The sequence below is a fragment of the Pristiophorus japonicus genome, chromosome 1 (assembly GCF_044704955.1).
Source record: "Pristiophorus japonicus isolate sPriJap1 chromosome 1, sPriJap1.hap1, whole genome shotgun sequence".
Classification (NCBI taxonomy): domain Eukaryota; kingdom Metazoa; phylum Chordata; class Chondrichthyes; family Pristiophoridae; genus Pristiophorus; species Pristiophorus japonicus.
In genome coordinates, this window is record NC_091977.1 from 362,605,608 (window position 1) to 362,624,025 (window position 18,418).

The 18,418-nt window shown below is 44.8% G+C and overlaps 1 protein-coding gene across 1 annotated transcript in view; it reads left to right on the forward strand.

The window, feature by feature from the left end:
* The window catches only part of csmd3b (CUB and Sushi multiple domains 3b), a 3,002,015-nt gene that overhangs the window by 2,790,490 nt on the left and 193,107 nt on the right, over positions 1 to 18,418 (forward strand). The window contains exons 44-45 of the mRNA XM_070874966.1: positions 573 to 718; positions 4,773 to 4,853. Coding sequence (XP_070731067.1) covers positions 573 to 718; positions 4,773 to 4,853 — 227 coding nt within the window. The remainder of the gene's footprint in view (positions 1 to 572; positions 719 to 4,772; positions 4,854 to 18,418) is intronic.

Below are 18,418 nucleotides of genomic sequence, written 5' to 3' on the forward strand. Positions count from 1 at the left end.
CCGAAATGGCCTCCTTCCATGCTGTAAATTTCTGTGATTCTATGATTCTAAGATCTCGAAGTAGCAAAGTGGGGAGGGAGTCTATGGCAGGGGAGGCTGCAACTTTCAGTGTGGGATCCAGAGAAACAATCTTGGTCCCCGTAGCCACACAAGGGAAAGTTGTAGACTTACTTGAAGGTCTCTGCTGTCTTCAGACCTGCTTTTGCCTAGTGCGAAAGCTGCAACACCTTCCCTGCAGGCCCAGGTTAAAACTGCATTGGGCTCCTATGGACCCCAATTTTCATAACTTTATTCAGCAAGTTATTGACGGGTGCCTCATCTGCCTGAAAAACCCTACAGGTTAATATTGGAAATGTTCCTTATCAGAGCAAGTAAGTAATTTGCTCAATTTAATTGCTCATCCAGGTAGGTAGGATAAAAAATTGACCCTATAGTCTTAATCAATGCATTAATTAGCAAAGGTACAAAAATGCAGTCCTTGCAGTTAAATGGTGCTATTATTTTACCACAGTTATGCTTGAACCTACTGATCAGTTCACAGCCTGAATTAATTCTAACACTGTCTTATTTAGGGATGGACCAGAACAGACTGCTCCTCAGATTGGACAATTTAGTGGCAATACAGCTCTGGAGTCTGTCTACAGTACATCAAACCAGATCCTAATCAAATTCCACAGTGATTTCACAACTGGTGGCTCCTTCATCCTCAGTTACCATGGTTAGTTTCCGCATGCATTCATATATCTCTTCAGTATATATGGAATTAAGTTAGCGAGTAATATTTTATTTAACGCTAAATTACATAAGCTAATATCTGCGTGTTTTCTACCTGCATTGACACAATAATATTTAGTTCTACTATATTTACTAAATGAAACTAAGACCTTGGTATCATTTTTTTCATTCCCCACCTAGGGGAAAACAGGAGTTGGGTCGGTTAAAATGGAGTGGTGTCTTATCCACGCATTTCCTGCCCCAATCTGGCTGACTGAAATTTTAAAATATAGGGTTCTCTATAAATGTGCAGTTCTGGCTTCAATGATGACATTGGGACCTGATCTGCCATTTTAACCTGAGGCCTGAGTCATCATTATAGGCAGTCCCTCAGATTTGAGGAAGACTTGCTTCCTCTCTTAACATGAGTTCTTCGGTGGCTGTACAGTCCAATACGAGAACCACAGTCTCTGTCACAGGTGGGGCAGATAGTCATTGAGGGAAGGGTGGGTGGGACTGATTTGCCACACGCTCTTTCCTCTGCCTGCGCTTGATTTCTGCATGTTCTTGGCGATGAGACTCGAAGTGCTCAGCGCCCTCCCGGATGCGCTTCCTACACTTAGGGCGGTCTTTGGCCAAGGACTCCCAGGTGTCAGTGGGAATGTTGCACTTCATCAGGGAGGCTTTGAGAGAGTCCTTGTAACGTTTCCGCTGCCCACCTTTGGCTCATTTGCCGTGAAGGAGTTCCGTGTAGAGCGCTTGCTTTGGGAGTCTTGTGTCTGGCATGCGAACTATGTGGCCTGCCCAGCGGAGCTGATCAGGTGTGGTCAGTGCTTCGATGCTGGGGATGTTGGCCTGGTCGAGGATGCTAATGTTGGTGCGTCTGTCCTCCCAGGGGATTTGTCGGATCTTGCGGAGACATTGTTGGTGGTATTTGAGGTGTCTACTGTACAGCGCCTTGAGGTGTCTACTGTACATGGTCCATGTTTCTGAGCCATACAGGAGAGTGGGTATTACTACAGCCCTATAGGCCATGAGCTTGATGGCAGTTTTGAGGGCCTGGTCTTCAAACACTCTTTTCCTCAGGTGACTGAAGTCTGTACTGGCGCACTGGAGGCGGTGTTGGATCTCGTCGTCAATGCGTGCTCTGGTTGATAGGAGGCTTCCGAGATACAGGAAGTGGTCCACGTTGTCCAGGGCCGCACCATGGCTCTTGATGACTGAGGGACAGTGCTGTGCGGTAAGGGCAAGCTGGTGAAGGACCTTTGTCTTACTGATGTTTAGTGTGAGCTTCATGCTTTCGTACGCCTCAGTAAATACGTCGACTATGTCCTGGATTCAGCCTCTGTATCTGCGCAGATGCAGGCGTCATCCGCTTACTGTAGCTCAATGACAGAGGTTGGGGTAGTCTTGGACCTGGCCTGGAGAAGGCGGAGGTTGAACAGGTTCCCACTGATTCTGTAGTTTAGTTCCACTCCAGCGGGAAGCTTGTCAACTGTGAGGTGGAGCATGGCGGCGAGGAAGATTGAGGAGAGGGTTGGGGTGATGACGCAGCCCTGTTTGACCCTGGTACAGACGTGGATTCGGTCTGTGATGGATCCGTTGATAAGGATCATGGCCTGCATGTCATCATGGAGCAGGCGGAGGATGGTGACAAACCTTTGGAGAACCTCCATAGTCCTTCGCGGTTGACAGTTTCAAAGGCCTTTGTAAGGTCGAAGAAGGCCATGTATAAGGGCTGGTGCTGTTCCCTGCATTTTAACTGTAACTGTCGCGCTGCAAATATCACGTCTGTTGTGCCCCGAAGGGGACGGAATCCGCATTGTGAGCACGGGAGGAGCTCCTCGGCCACAGGGAGAAGATGGTTGAGAAAGACTCTAGCGACGACATTCCCAGTGGCTGATAACAGGGAGATTAATCTGTAGATGCCGCAGTCGGACTTGTCCCTTTTAAAAAGATGGTCATGATCACTGCTTCTCTGTGATCTCCCAGCATGCTCTCCTCCCTCCAGATGAGAGAGATGAGGTTATGTATTCGCGCCAATAGTGCCTCTCCACCATACTTCAGTGCCTCAGCAGTGATTCCATCCGCTCCCGAAGCCTTGTTGTTCTTAAGCTGTCTTATGGCTTTTTCTACCTCGTGCAGTGTTGGGGTTTTACTGAGGTGGTGGTGGATAGCATGCTGTCAAAGGCAGAGTCTCGGTTGAGGAGATCTTCGAAGTGCTCCTTCCAGCGGGCCCTGACTGCCTCGGTGGTGTCTTTGAATGTTTTCCCGTTCTTGGTCAGCAGTGGGGTGGGGACTTGGGTGTTTGGACCATAGGTGGCCTTGACTGCAATGAAGAATCCTCGCACATCATGGCTGTCGGCCAGCTGCTGTATCTCCTGTGCTTTCTCCATCTACCACTTGTACTTTAGGTCCCGGGTTTTTTGTTGGACCTCAACCTTGAGGCGTCAGTGATGCTGCTTTGCTGCTCTGGAATTGGGTTGTTGCTTAAGGCTCAGAAATGCCCTGCTTTTGCAATCTATTAGCTCTTGGATCTCCTGATCATTCTCATCAAACCAATCCTGGTGTTTTCTGGTCGTGTGGTGGAGTATTGTTAGCTTCCCCACCATGTAAAACCTGCTGGGAATAGCAGACAGGGCCAGAGAAAGCACAACAAGCTGTGGGCTAGAAATTAGATTTTTTGTCATAGCAGTATTTTTTTGGCATTTTTCACCAAAAATACTGTTATTCACACCATTATGCTTTTGAGACCTAACATTCAGGAAAATATGCACCCAGCAATAAAAATCGGAGTTGCACAAAGATTTGCAGCGCAAACCGCATATTTTTTGCAACTTTTCTACGAGGCCGATAATGTTGCGAATTGGGCCTAGGGAGGGGGGAAAACACCCCCCCCCCAAAAAATTTCCAAAAAATTAAAAATCACAAAACATTCAGAAGACCCTTTTCTAGAGAATCGCTGAAAAATAATTAAAAATAAAAACTTTAACTTACCCGGCGTTTTTTTTTGTCCTATCTACAGATCACCGCTGAGCCAAATATTCGGCAAAAGTGCTTTTTCTAGTCTTGCACGTTGGCGGTCCGCTCCCCAGCAGTATTTCAAAACCGCCGGCGCAAGACTTCAGGGAATTTCCCACCGCACTATTTTCTGCCAAAAACGGCGAAATACCGCCGAAAAACCCAGCGCAAGGTTGGGGAATTTTCAGCCCTTATGTTTTTATTTTCCTTGCATTCCAGGAGGCATGCCGTTGGGAAAGTCCTCCTCTGCGCCCCACAGAGAAGCAATGGATCACTACTTGCATTTACAATTTTGCTATATATAGCAAAAAGAGCTCATCCTCCCTCCATTATTGCAAAAAAGTGTGCTTGTAATCTATTATCAGGTATCTGGTTATAAAGTGGCAGAAGGGAATAATGGAGTTTATCAGAGATGGCATTGTAGGGGTACTTCCTGATCTTGAGTTCTCAGTGGGGCAGTTGCGCTCAATGGGAATGTCGGCTAAGTATTGAGTAATTTTCTGACCTCTACTCCCAGCAAGCACGGGAAGTGCAGGATCCCAAAATTAGCCTTAGTGAGCACGGTCTCACAGAATCACCCTGCACTGACCAGAGAATCTGACTACTTCTATAACAATCTTCAAAGTGATATTTAAAGTGTAAAATTAATCTACAGCCTGGCTTCTTGTACCTTACCAAGTTTTGAGCCATTGCTGCCTGTTTGTAATTTAAAATATATACATTTAGAATCAATAAGATATGTTGTAGATCAAGAATCTGAATTTAGCAATAAAATCAAGGAAGTATTCATAAAAATCTGCATGTGTAAATTCTATCTGAAAATCACTGCTGCGCAAGTAATTACTGCTTTCACCTAAAATATGTCTTGTGATCATTCTAATCAAGTAGCTTGGTTTTATGTATGGTACTTTCATTCAACAAAAATTCTATTCTTTCTCCCAAATCATTTAGTTTATAACATAGGATCTATTTTTGTAAATAAAAACTGGATCTTTTATAAGCTGCACTGATGAATAATGAACTTTTGATTTTTGCAGCCTATCAACTACGGATCTGCCAACCTCCACCAGCGATGCTCACTGGGCAAAATTTGACAGAGGATGAGGAATTTGAGATAGGTATGCTTTTTAGATCTTGCAGATCTATGCTTTTGTACTTTTGTACATATAGCAAAAAGAGCTCATCCTCCCTCCATTATTGCAAAAAAGTGTGCTTGTAATCTATTATCAGGTATCTGGTTATAAAGTGGCAGAAGGGAATAATGGAGTTTATCAGAGATGGCATCGTAGGGGTACTTCCTGATCTTGAGTTCTTAGTGGGGCAGTTGCGCTCAATGGGAATGTCGGCTAAGTATTGAAATTGCCCCTTTTTATAACTCCGTTAGTGCCTCCACAGGGGCACGAGTGGTGCGCAGTGGCCTTTTCGTCTGGGGATAGGCTGCACTCGTGTGTCCGGGGAAACTGCCCCGGAGGTTTGGGGGCCACTGTACAATTAGTGCTGCGCCCCGCGATTAAAACCCCAACAGGCGATGACATCATTGCCGTGCATGCCAACCACGCACCGACCCCTTTGCACCTCTCAGGGGAATGTGCCTGCGGGCCCCGGTACTCACGGCAGCTTTGTGGGGCCGGAAACAACACTCTGCCTCGTTTCACGGACACACCACGTCGAGGATGGGACTTCCGGACAAGGGGAAATTTCGCCCCCTTTGTGGGGCCGGAAACAACACTCTGCCTCGTTTCACGGACACACCACGTCGAGGGTGGGACTTCCGGACAAGGGGAAATTTCGCCCCCTTTGCCTCTATTCTGTAACGTTCCTCTAATTTCAATTTAAATCCATTTTATGGATTACGGAACCAGAGTGAATTTGGACTGGGGTAGAGATTGCACCATATAGAAGGTAAGTGCCTTTATTGATAACACTTGTTCCATGTTATCTGCTGGACTGGTTTTGATTGCCTGAGGGGTCAGAGAGGAATTTTCAAGAGTAACTTTTTCCTTTATTGGTCCTGGGTTTTTTTGCACCTCCCAGGGGACTACATGGCTCCAGAGGAGGGAGGTTGTGGGGAAGTGTTTAGTCATGATGCTCCAAACATCATGGTGTGGGGCAGGCTTGATGGATTAGTTGGCCTATTCTGCCATAAACTTTGTATGTACATATTAACCCATTTTATTTAAAATAGCTTAATGCCTTCATTAAAATAGCAGAAGAGTGAATTTCAAATGAAAGTGATAAATGTTCATGCACTCGTATTCCACAGCTTCACTCATGTCTCATCAACGAGATAAAAATGGACATCTTATTATGAATAGTAACAAATTTAGCACGCTTCTCATATTTTAAAATTAACTATCCTAACCTACTACTATCCATGTAGCCGGAACCTTTAAAAATCACTTAAGTATGCTCCAACCTTATATGAATTAAAAAAAAATAGAATAATGTATTATGAAGGGTCACCTTCCCTAACCAAATTATTTTTGGGCTTAAAGTATTTTATAATCATGTCAATAAACAAAAGAGGTTCTTTTAATCTGAATTGAAGAGATTGTTTTTAAATGACCTCTGTAAACCTTGAAACAATTAACGACAGAGTTTCCTTATTATCTGTTAATCGATTGTGTTGAAACTAGCTATTAAAAGAGCCATAATTGATTCTTATACAAGCAGAAGCTAATTTTAAAAAGAATGTTTAAATGTTTATGTCAAAGAATATTATTTTAAAGCAGCTTCTGAGAATCCCATTTTCTGGCAATTCAAGGCACTGTTTGATATCAGTTGCCAGAGGTGCTATATCAGTTGTGGACTATGAGACAGATTTTTGGGTCTTCTGCGCTGTTTTTTGCCCTGGATCAGCAGCAATGGTGGCAGTGAGGTCTTGTGGGCCAGCAGTCAACCTCCAGCACCCCGCAGGGATCCTTGGGGCTGCAGTGGCGCGGAGCAACACCACCTGGAAAAGCTGCGCTGGTGTGCAACGCCCCTGGTTGCAACATCGGTGCAAGTTTTGACTTCAGCTGACCTGTACGCCCCACAGTGAACCCTGTAATGAACGCCTGGGAAATCAATGATACCGACTGCAGAGAGGTAAGTAATGGACTCCTAAGGTAAGTGTGATTTCTTTTGCACGTAATCTTTTTTGCGATTTATGTTGTGGTGGCGTGGGCAGTATTTTGGGAATGTTTTTGTGGATTTTATTTTAGTTTTTTTTTTCTCCCCATGCATTTAGTGGCTAAGGGGTGCCCAGTAAAGTGAATTACTCTCACAAAGATTGCCCTACTTCAGCCCATCTGCTGCTGATACCGTCAACCAAGTTTTTATAATTTTGAGATTTGACTATTCCAAAGCTCTCCTGGTTTTCCCTCCCATCTTCCACCTTCCATAAACTTGCGCTCATCCAAAATTCTGCTGCCCATATCTTAACTCGCACTGAGTCCCACACACTCATCACTCCTATACTCGCTGGCCTACATTGGCTCGCAGTGCACCAATGCGTTGATTTTAAAATTCTCATCCTTGTGTTCAAATCATGGTGTCGTCCCTCTCAACCTCTGTAACCTCCTCCAGCCCTACAACACACTGAAGATCTCTGTGTTCCTCCAACACTGCCTACTTGAGCATCCCCCACTCTCTTCACGGCCTTCAGCCATCCTGACCATAAGCTCTGGAATTCCTTCTCTAAACCTCTCTGCTTCCCCACCTCTTTCTCCTCCTTTAAGATCCTCTTTAAAACTTACTTCTTTGACAAAGCTCTTTGTTATGTCTCAAATAAAGCAATGTGACTGAGTACTGTAGACTTGAGTAAGTGTGACCTTAGTCTCTTTATTCTGAATCCAGAGTGCCGGCACAGCATGGGAGGCTTGTTTATATACAGTGCTCCCAAGGGACGCTGAGATCCCTTGGGACTTCAACAGATGTGCCCTCTGGTGGCGGTAGAATGCTGGTTAAAAGGTGTTGCATACATAACATCACTCCCCCCCCCCCCCTCCAGTCAATAGTACACTTATTTGCAGGGTGAGATGATCTGAGGCTTTCCGCTCCCTAGTCGATCGTCTCGGTACAAACACAGGTGCAGGTGAGTTGGTTGGGCCTTCGTGGGGCTGCTGCACAGCTGCCCTTGCTGGGCTGCTGGGGATGATGAGTTCAGCTTCGTGGTCAACCATGATGTCGGTTGCCACTTATGTGTGTATGGGAGAGTCAAAGTTGGTGGTGTCCTCTTCAGGTTGCTCGTGGCTGTCTATGAATCGCAGTTTGGTTTGGTCCAAATGCTTTCTGCAAGTTAGTCCATCTGCAAGTTTGATGTCAAACACACTACTACCTTCTTTGGCTACGACAGTGCCAGCAAGCCATTTGGGACCATGTCCATAGTTGAGTACATATACAGGGTCACTGACTTCAATATCGCGTGACAATTTTGAGTGATCATGGTTCAGCTTTGTTGATGCCGCCGGACTAGAGAGAGCTTTGTTTTGAGTACCCTTTTCATGAGCAGTTCAGCAGGGGGGAACCCGGTGAGCGAGTGAGGTCTTGTGTGGTAGCTGAGCAGGACTCGGAACAGGCGGGTCTGCAGAGAGCTTTCCGACATGTGTTTCAAACTTTGCTTGATGGTTTGGACTGCCCGTTCTGCCTGGCCATTAGATGCGGGCTTGAACAGGGCAGATGTGACGTGCTTGATCCCATTGCGTGTCATGAATTCCTTGAATTCAGCGCTGGTGAAACATGGCCCATTGTCGCTGACAAGGACATCAGGTAAGCCGTGCGTGGCAAACATGGCTCGTAGGTTTTCGATGGTGGCAGTGGACATGCTTACAGACATTATTACACACTCAATCCATTTTCAATAAGCATTCACAACAACCAAGAACATTTTGCCTAGTAACGGGCCAGCGAAGTCAACGTGGATCCTAGACCACGGTTTGGAGGACCATGACCACAAACTTAGCGGTGCCTCACGGTGCATTGCTCAGTTGAGAGCATGTGTTGCATTGGCGCATGCAAGTCTCTAAATATGAGTCGATGCCAGGCCACCACACATGGAATCTGGCTATAGCTTTCATTATTACTATGCTGGGTGGGTACTGTGTAGGTGGCATATAAACGTTTCCCTGCCGTTCTTAGGCAAAACCATGCGATTACCCCACAAAAGACAGTCTGCCTGTATGGACATTTCGTCTTTGCGCAGCTGGAACAGCTTTATCTCTTCATGCATCTCCGCTGGGATGCTGGACCAGCTCCCATGGAGGACACAATTTTTTTACAAGGGACAGTAAAGGATCCTGGCTGGTCCAGGTCCTGATCTGACGGGCCGTAACGGGTGACTTTTCGTTTTCAAATACATCCATCACCAAGAGCAAGTCTGCAGGCTGCGCCATTTCCACCCCAGTGGTGCGCAATGGTAGCTGACTGAGAGCATCAGCGCAGTTCTCTGTGCCTGGCCTGTGGCGAATTACATAGTTATATGCAGACAGCATGAGCGCCCATCTTTTAATGTGAGCAAAGGTATTGGTATTAATACCTTTGCTCTCTGAGAATAGCGATATAAGCGACTTATGATCAGTTTCTAACTCGAACTTCAGCCCAAACAGATACTGGTGCATTTTTTTTCACACTGTAAATGCAACCAGAGCTTTTTTTTCATTCATGCTGTAGGCCCTTTCGGCCTTGGACAAACTCCTGGATGTATAAGCGACCAGTTGCAATGTTCCCAATTCGTTTGCTTGTTGTAACACACACCCGACCCCGTACGAAGATGCATCGCAAGCTAGCACTAAACGTTTATATGGGTCATACAGAACAAGCAGTTTGTTGGAACATAACAGATTTCTGGCTTTCACAAAAGCAGTCTCTTGTGATTTCCCACATACCCAGTTATCTCCCTTGCACAGCAACATGTGTAGAGGTTCGAGCAAGGTGCTAAACCTGGGTAGGAAATTACCAAAGTAATTGAGGAGTCCTAGGAACAACCGCAGCCCCATCATGTTCTGTGGTGTTGGCGTATTCTTGATGGCCTCTGTCTTTGCGTCAGTGGGTCTGATGCCGTCTGCCAAGATTCTTTTCCCCTCTGGCACCAGGAAAACACATTTCAAGTGTTTCAACCTGAGTCCCACACGATCTAGCCGACTTAGAACCTCTTCCAGGTTCTGCACTTGTTCGATGGTGTCCCGACCTGTGACGAGTGTGTCGTCCTGGAAAACCACGGTGTGCGGAACCGACTTTAGCAGACGCTCCATGTTCCTTTGAAAAATAGCCATGGATGATCGAATCCCAAACAGGCATCTATTATAGATGAACAGACATTTGTGCGTGTTGATGCAGGTGAGGCCTTTCGAAGATTCTGCCACCTCCTGCGTCATGTCGGCCAAGGTCAGGTCCAACTTGTGAATGACTTCCCTCCTGCCAGCGTCGCAAATAGGTCGTCTGCCTTGGGTAGCGGGTATTGGTCTTGCAGCGAAAAACGATTAATAGTTACTTTATAGTCCCCACAAATTCTGACCATGCCATCGCCCTTGAGAACCGGAACAATCGGACTGGCCCACTCGTTGAACTCAACCGGCGCGATGATGTCCTCTCGTTGCAGCCTGTCCAGCTCGATCTCCACTTTCTCGCATCATGTATGGCACCGCACGTGCCTTGTGGTAGATGGGTCCTGTATCGGGAACCAAGTGGATCTGCACATTCGCCCCAGAGAAATTTCTGATGCCTGGCTCAAACAACGAGAGGAACTTGCTCAAAACCTGGGCGCATGAGGCATCGTCGACGGACGAAAGCACTCGGATGTCATCCCAGTTCCAGTGGATTTTTCCCAGCCAGCTTTTGCTGAACAGTGTGGGGCCATCTCCTGGTACAATCCATAGTGGTAGTTCATGCACCGCTCCATCATTGGAGACTTTTAATGCTGCATTGCCAATTACAGGGATCAGCTCTTTAGTGTAAGTTCTCAGCTTGGTGTGAATAGGGCTCAGCTTGGGCCTTTGTGCCTTGTTGCACCACAGCCTCTCGAAGGCCTTTTTGCTCATGATAGACTGACTCGCACCCGTGTCCAATTCCACGGATACTGGAATTCCGTTCGGTTCAACTTTTAACATGATTGGTGGACATTTCCTGGTGAAGGTATGTACCCTGTACACTTCTGCCTCCTCGGTTCAAGACTCTAGTCTGGTTTGATCTGTCATGGATCGGTCTTTCTCTGCAATGTGGTGGTTTGCAGGGTTTGCAGCTCGTCTGCACATTCGCTGGAGGTGTACCATTGTTCCACAGCCTTTACACGCATAGTGTTTGAAGCAGCATTGATGGGCTCGATGATCATCTCTGCAGTGCCAACAAGGTGTTAATTGCCTCGCATTCACGCTTGATGGTGGACTCTGAGTCATCTGAAGTCGTGCAGCTGCAGGCGTGTACGTTATGTCAAATGCATTCCTGCCTGAAAACAATGTTACTTTGTGTACAGTACTTGCCGATGCATCTTTATGCTGCAAAATTTGTTTGGTGTTATCGCTGGTGGATGTAAATGCCTGGGATATCGTTATGGCTTTGCTCAGGTTCGGAGTTTCAACAGTCAATAGTTTGCGAAAGATAACCTCATGGCCATGGCACCATGGGTGGCTCTGCTGCACAAGGGGGCAGGAAAAAGAGTGAGAGAGTTATAGTGATAGGGGACTCAATTGTAAGGGGAATAGATGGACATTTCTGCGGCCGCAATCGAGACTCCAGGATGGTATGTTGCCTCCCTGGTGCAAGGGTCAAGGATGTCTCGGAGCGGGTGCAGGGCATTCTGAAAAGGGAGGGTAAACAGTCAGTTGTCATGGTCCATATAGGTCCCAACGATATAGGTAAAAACGTGATGAGGTCCTACAAGATGAATTTAGGGAGCTAGGAGCTAAATTAAAAAGTAGGACCTCAAAAGTAGTAATCTCAGGATTGCTACCAGTGCCTTGTGCTAGTCAGAGTAGGAATCGCAGGATAGCTCAGGTGAATACGTGGCTTGAGGAGTGCTGCAGAAGGGAGGGATTGAAATTCCTGGGACACTGGAACTGGTTCTGGGGGAGGTGGGACCAGTACAAATGGACGGTCTGCACCTGGGCAGGACCGGAACCAATGTCCAAGGGGAAGTGTTTACTAGTACTGTTGGGGAGGAGTTAAACTAATATGGCAGGGGGATGGGAACCTATGCAGGGAGACAGACGGAAGTAGAATGGGGCAGAAGCAAAAGATAGAAAGAAGAAAAGTAAAAGTGGAGGGCTGAGAAACCTAAGGCAAAAAGCAAAAAAGGGCCACATTACAGAAAAATTCTAAAGAGGCAAAGTGTGTTAGAAAGACAAGCCTGAAGGCTCTGTGCCTCAATGCGATGAGTATTCGGAATAAGGTGGACGAATTAACCGCAGAAAGCAGTTAACGGGTATGGTGTAATTGGCATCACAGAGATATGGCTCCAGGGTGACCAAGGCTGGGAACTCAACATCCAGGGGTATTCAACATTTAGGAAGGATAGACAGAAAGGAAAAGGAGGCAGGGTGGCATTGCTGGTCAAAGAGGAAATTAATGCAATAGTAAGAAAGGACAGTAGCTTGGATGATGTGGAATCAGTATGGGTGGAGATACGGAATACCAAGGGGCAGAAAACGCTAGTAGGAGTTGTGTACAGACCACCAAACAGTAGTACTAAGGTTGCGGACAGCATCAAGAAAGAAATTAGTGATTCATGCAGTAAAGGTACTGCAGTTATCATGGGAGACATGCGGTGGAGGGGGATTTTCTGGAGTGTATTAGGGATGGTTTTCTAGACCAATATGTCGAGGAACCAACCAGGGAGCTGGCCATTCTAGACTGGATGATGTGCAATGAGAAAGGACTAATTAGCAATCTTGTTGTGCGAGACCTCTTGGGGAAGAGTGACCATAACATGGTAGAATTCTTTATTAGGATGGAGAGTGGCACAGTTAATTCAGAAACTAGGATCCTGAACTTAAGGAAAAGTAACTTCGATGGTTTGAGGCATGAATTGGCTAGAATAGACTGGCAAATGATAGTTACAGGGTTGATGGTGGATAGGCAATGGCAAACATTTAAAGATCACATGGATGAAATTCAGCAATTGTACATCCCTGTGTGGAATAAAAATAAAACGGGGAAGGTGGCTCAATTGTGGCTAACAAGGGAAATTAAGGATAGTGTTAAATCCAAGGACGAGGCACATAAATTGGCCAGAAAAAGCAACAAACCTGAGGACTGGGAGAAATTTAGAATTCAGCAGAGGAGGACAAAGGGTTTAATTAAGAAGGGGAAAATAGAGTACGAGAAGAAGTTTGCCGGGAACATAAAAACTGACTGCAAAAGCTTCGATAGATATGTGAAGTCCCTTGCAGTTGGATTCAGGTGAATTTATAATGGGGAACAAAGAAATGGCAGACCAATTGAACAAATACTTTGGTTCTGTCTTCATGAAGGAAGACACAAATAACCTTCCGGAAATACTAGGGGACCAAGGGTCCAGTGAGAAGGAGGAACTGAAGGACATCCTTATTAGGCAGGAAATTGTGGTTGGGAAATTGATGGAATTGAAGGCTGATAAATCCCCAGGGCCTGATAGGCTGCATCCCAGAGTACTTAAGGAAGTGACCCTCGAAATAGTGGATTCATTGATGATCATTTTCCAACATTCTATTGATTCTGGACCAGTTCCTATGGACTGGAGGGTAGCTAATGTAACACCACTTTTTAAAAAAGGAGGGAGAGAGAAAATAGGTAATTATAGACCGGTTAGCCTGACATTAGTGGTGGGGAAATTGTTGGAATCAATTATTAAGGATGAAATAGCAGCACATTTGGAAAGCAGTGACAGGATCGGTCCAAGTCAGCATGGATTTATGAAGGGGAAATCATGCATGTCAAATCTTCTGGATTTTTTTAAGGATGTAACGAGTAGAGTGGACAAGGGAGAACCAGTGGATGTGGTGTATTTGGACTTTCAAAAGGCTTTTGACAAGGTCCCACACAAGAGATTGGTGTGCAAAATCAAAGCACATTGTATTGGGGGTAATATACTGATGTGGATAGAGAACTGGTCGGCAGTCAGGAAGCAGAGAGTCGGGATAAACGGGTCCTTTTCAGAATGGCAGGCAGTGACTAGTGGAGTGCCGCAGGGCTCAGTGCTGGGACCCCAGCTCTTTACAATATACATCAATGATTTGGATGAAGGAATTGAGTGTAATATCTCCAAGTTTGCAGATGACACTAAACTGGGTGGTGGTGTGAGCTGTGAGGGGGATGTTAAGAGGCTGCAGGGTGACTTGGACAGGTTAGGTGAATGGGCAAATGCATGGCAGGTGCAATATAATGTGGATAAATATGAGGTAATCCACTTTGGGGGCAAAAACGCGAAGACAGAATATTATCTGAATGGTGGCAGATTAGGAAAAAGGGAGGTGCAACGAGACCTGGATGTCGTGGTTCATCAGTCATTGAAAGTTGGCATACAGGTACAGCAGGCGGTGAAGGAGGCAAATGGCATGTTGGCCTTTATAGCTAATGTAGTTGAATACAGGAGCAGGGAGGTCTTACTGCAGTTGTACAGGGCCTTGGTGAGGCCTCACCTGGAATATTGTGTTCAGTTTTGGTCTCCTAATCTGAGGAAGGACAATCTTGCTATTGAGGGAGTGCAGCAAAGGTTCACCAGACTGATTCCTGGGATGGCAGGACTGATATATGAGGAGAGACTGGATCAACTGGGCCTTTATACATTGGAGTTTTGAAGGATGAGAGGGGATCTCATGGAAACATACAAGATTCTGACGGGACAGGACAGGTTAGATGCGGGTAGATTGTTCCCGATGTTGGGGAAGTCCAGAACCAGGAGATACAGTCTTAGGATAAGGGGTAGGCTATTTAGAACTGAGATGAGGAGAAACTTATTCACTCAGAGAATTGTTAACCTGTGGAATTCCCTGCCGCAGAGAGTTGTTGATGCCAGTTCATTGGATATATTCAAGAGTGAGTTAGATATGGCCCTTATGGGTAAGGGGATCAAGGGGTATGGAGAGAAAGCAGGAAAGGCGTACTGAGGGAATGATCAGCCATGATCTTATTGAATGGTGGTGCAGGCTCGAATGGCCGAATGGCCTACTCCTGCACCTATTTTCTATGTTTCTATGTTTCTATGCCAAACACAAAAAAGTCTCTTCGCATTTGTTCCAGTAATCCATCGAATTCGCAATGTACTGCAAGACGCCTTAGTTCAGCGACATAGCTCGCCACTTCCTGGCTTTCAGACCGTTGACATGTATAAAATCAATACCTTGCCATCAGAACGCTCTCCTTCAGATTTAGGTGCTCCAGGACCAGCATACACGGTTCTTCATATGATTAGGTTGTTGGTTGCTCCGGAGCAAGAAGATTCTTCATGAGGCCATAGGTTGTTGTCCCACAGACGGTGAGGAGGATCGTCCTTCGTTTGGCAGCGTTCACTTCCCTTCCAGCTCGTTGGCCACGAAGTATTGCATGAGTCGCTCCACGAAGGCTTCCCAATCCTCACCTTCTGAGAATTTCTCCAGAATGCCGACAGTTCTCTTCATTTTCGCGTGATAATTTGTTATCTATTACTCGTCGCCAGTTGTTATGTCTCAAATAAAGCAATGTGACTGAGTACTGTAGACTTGAGTAAGTGTGACTTTAGTCTCTTTATTCTGATTTCAGAGTGCTGGCACAGCATGGTAGGTCTGCTTATATACAAGGGATGCTGGGATCCCTTGGAATTCCAACAGATACGCCCTCTGGTGGTGGTAGAATGCTGGTTACAAGGTGTTGCATACATAACACTCTTCGTTTACTGCTTATTTGGCTTGATGTCCATTTTTGTATGAGTAACCTAGTGTGAAGCACCATCTTAGGATTCTCTCCTACATTAAAGGTGCTCTTTAAATGCAAGTTGTTTTTGGTAGATAGAAGACGAGATTTTGTGTTTGCTTTGTTCCATAAATCTGTTTCCCTCTCAATGTACTGCTTCATACTCGGGTGAAATTCTATGGATACTGGCTGCCTACTTATCCTTTCCGCTATTAACGTGTTCCAATGAATGTCTTGGATGTGCTATTTTAACAAATATTAACCCACTTAAAATAAAAATAGTGCGCAAAAAATATCAACTCCCATATGTAGGTATATATGCATGCATACACACAAGCACACACATACCACTCACTCACTCACTCACTCACTCACTTACATTCTCTCTGCTAGAAAGCAATTAGGAGTAGAAGCCCAACTGAACTTCAAATGAAAGCCAATTTCTAGCTGCACTTATCTGCTACTCTGGCATGATTTACATTTCCTGTTGTGAATGATTCCGTTCTTCACTTTTGGCTATTCACTTGTCGTCACACACAAATTCAGAATCAAATGAAATGTTTTACAGCTAAACCTTAGACATTTTCTTTGTATGCCATGTTATTAATGCAGCATATTGGAATAGCACATTGGTGCTTCTTTGTACTGTATCACAGGGTCCTATAATTTTTCCACATGATGCACATCATTTTACATTAGAAACTGCGTCTGGAATTCAGATGTTCAGCACTAGATGGGATGCACTTTATGTGTTATGTAAAAGAGAGATTCAAAACTTTGCTTCCTTTATTGGTAATTTCTTGATTTCAACCACACTATCAGAGTCGAAGCCCAAGTTATGATTACACATTTCCCAAGATAAGCAAAGCAGAAGTAAATGATTTGTGCTTGTGTGTGCTGGGCAAGGGGGTGGTCAGAGGACACATTTGCATGCATCTAGTTCATTGCCATATAATATTCTGGAAAGTCCTGGGAATATTTGAAGAAGCGGAAAAGAAAAACAAAACAAAAATACAGAATTCATTCCATTTATTATTTTTACCTTAAGTTTTATTTGCTATACGTTCACATTTAAAGATACCGAGAAGCCATGCAGTTATAGTGCAATCTATAACCTAAGTAAATAGATTTCATATAGCATTTTTCCTTAAATCAAACTAAGAGCATTCTGTTGACTGGAAAAAATACCACTAATGTAGCAAGAAGATGGGGAACAGAAATATCCACTTTGCAGCTGTTCATTTTAGCATTTAATGCTTTGCTGATGTGTGTATTCATTGCTGATATGGGGAATAATTTAGAAGACTGATGAGGTATAATTCTAGCAGGCTATTATTATTATTCTCTCAGAGAATACTCACATCAGTTTCAATCAATAAATAAGCAACTTTCTATTTAATAATTTTTAGTTCATTGATCTGCATCCCGAGTGCAGACTCCAAATGACTCCAGTGTAGGTAAGATCTGTTGGCAATAATAAACAATTTGAAATCAAAGAAAAAAATATAAGAACATAAGAAATAGGAGTAGGAGTAGGCCATACGGTCCCTCGAGTCTGCTCCGCCATTCAATAAGATCATGCTGCCTGTTCCCCATAACCCCTTATCCCCTTATCGTTTTCTGTCTTAAATTTATCTAATGTCCCAGCTTCCACATCTCTCTGAGGCAGTGAATTCCACAGATTCACAACCCTCTGAGAGAAGAAATTTCTCCTCATCTCAGTTTTAAATGGGCAGCCTCTTATTCTAAGATCATGCCCTCTAGTTCTAGTCTCCCCCACCAGGGGAAACATCCTCTCTGCATCCACCTTGACAATCCCCCTCATAATCTTATACATTTCGATAAGATCACCTCTCATTCTTCTGAATTCCAATGATTAGAGGCCCAACCTACTCAACCTTTCCTCATGTCAACCCCCTCATCCCCGGAATCAACCTAGTGAACCTTCTCTGAACTTTCTCCAAGTATATCCTTTCGTAAATATGGAAACCAAAACTGCACGAAGTATTCAAGGTGTGGCCTCACCAATACCCTGTATAGCTGTAACAAGACTTCCCTGCTTTTATATTCCATCCCCTTTGCAATAAAGGCCTAGCTACCATTGGCCTTCCTGATCACTTGCTGTACCTGCATACTATCCCCCTGTGATCTATGCACAAGTACCCCCAGGTCCCGCTGTACTGCAGCACTTTGCAATCTTTCTTCATTGAAATAATAATTTGCTCTTTGATTTTTTTCTGCCAAAGTGCATGACCTCTCACTTTCCAAAATTATACTCCATTTGCCAAATTCTTGCTCACTCATTTAGCCTCTTTATGTCCTCCTCACACATTGTCCTCCTCACACATTGTATCATCAGCAAACTTGGCTACATTACACTCCGTCCCCTCTTCCAAGTCATTAAAATAGATTGTAAATAGTTGGGGTCTCAGCACTGATCCCTTCGGCACCCCACTCATTACTGATTGCCAATCAGAGAATGAACCATTTATCCCGACTCTTTGTTTTCTGTTTGTCAGCCAATCTTCTATCCATGCTAATATATTACCCCCAACTCCATTAACTTGTACAGTAATCTTTTGTGTGGCACCTTGTCAAATGCCTTCTGGAAGTCCAAATACACCACATCCACTGGTTCCTCTTTATCCACCCTATTTGTTAGATCCTCAAAGAATTCCAGCAAATTTGTCAAACATGACTTCCCCTTCATAAATCCATGCTGACTTTGCCTGACTAAATTTTGCTTTTCCAAATGTCCTGTTACTGCTTCTTTAATAATGGACTCCAACATTTTCCCAACCTCAGATGTTAGGCGAACTGGTCTATAGTTTCCTGCTTTTTGTCT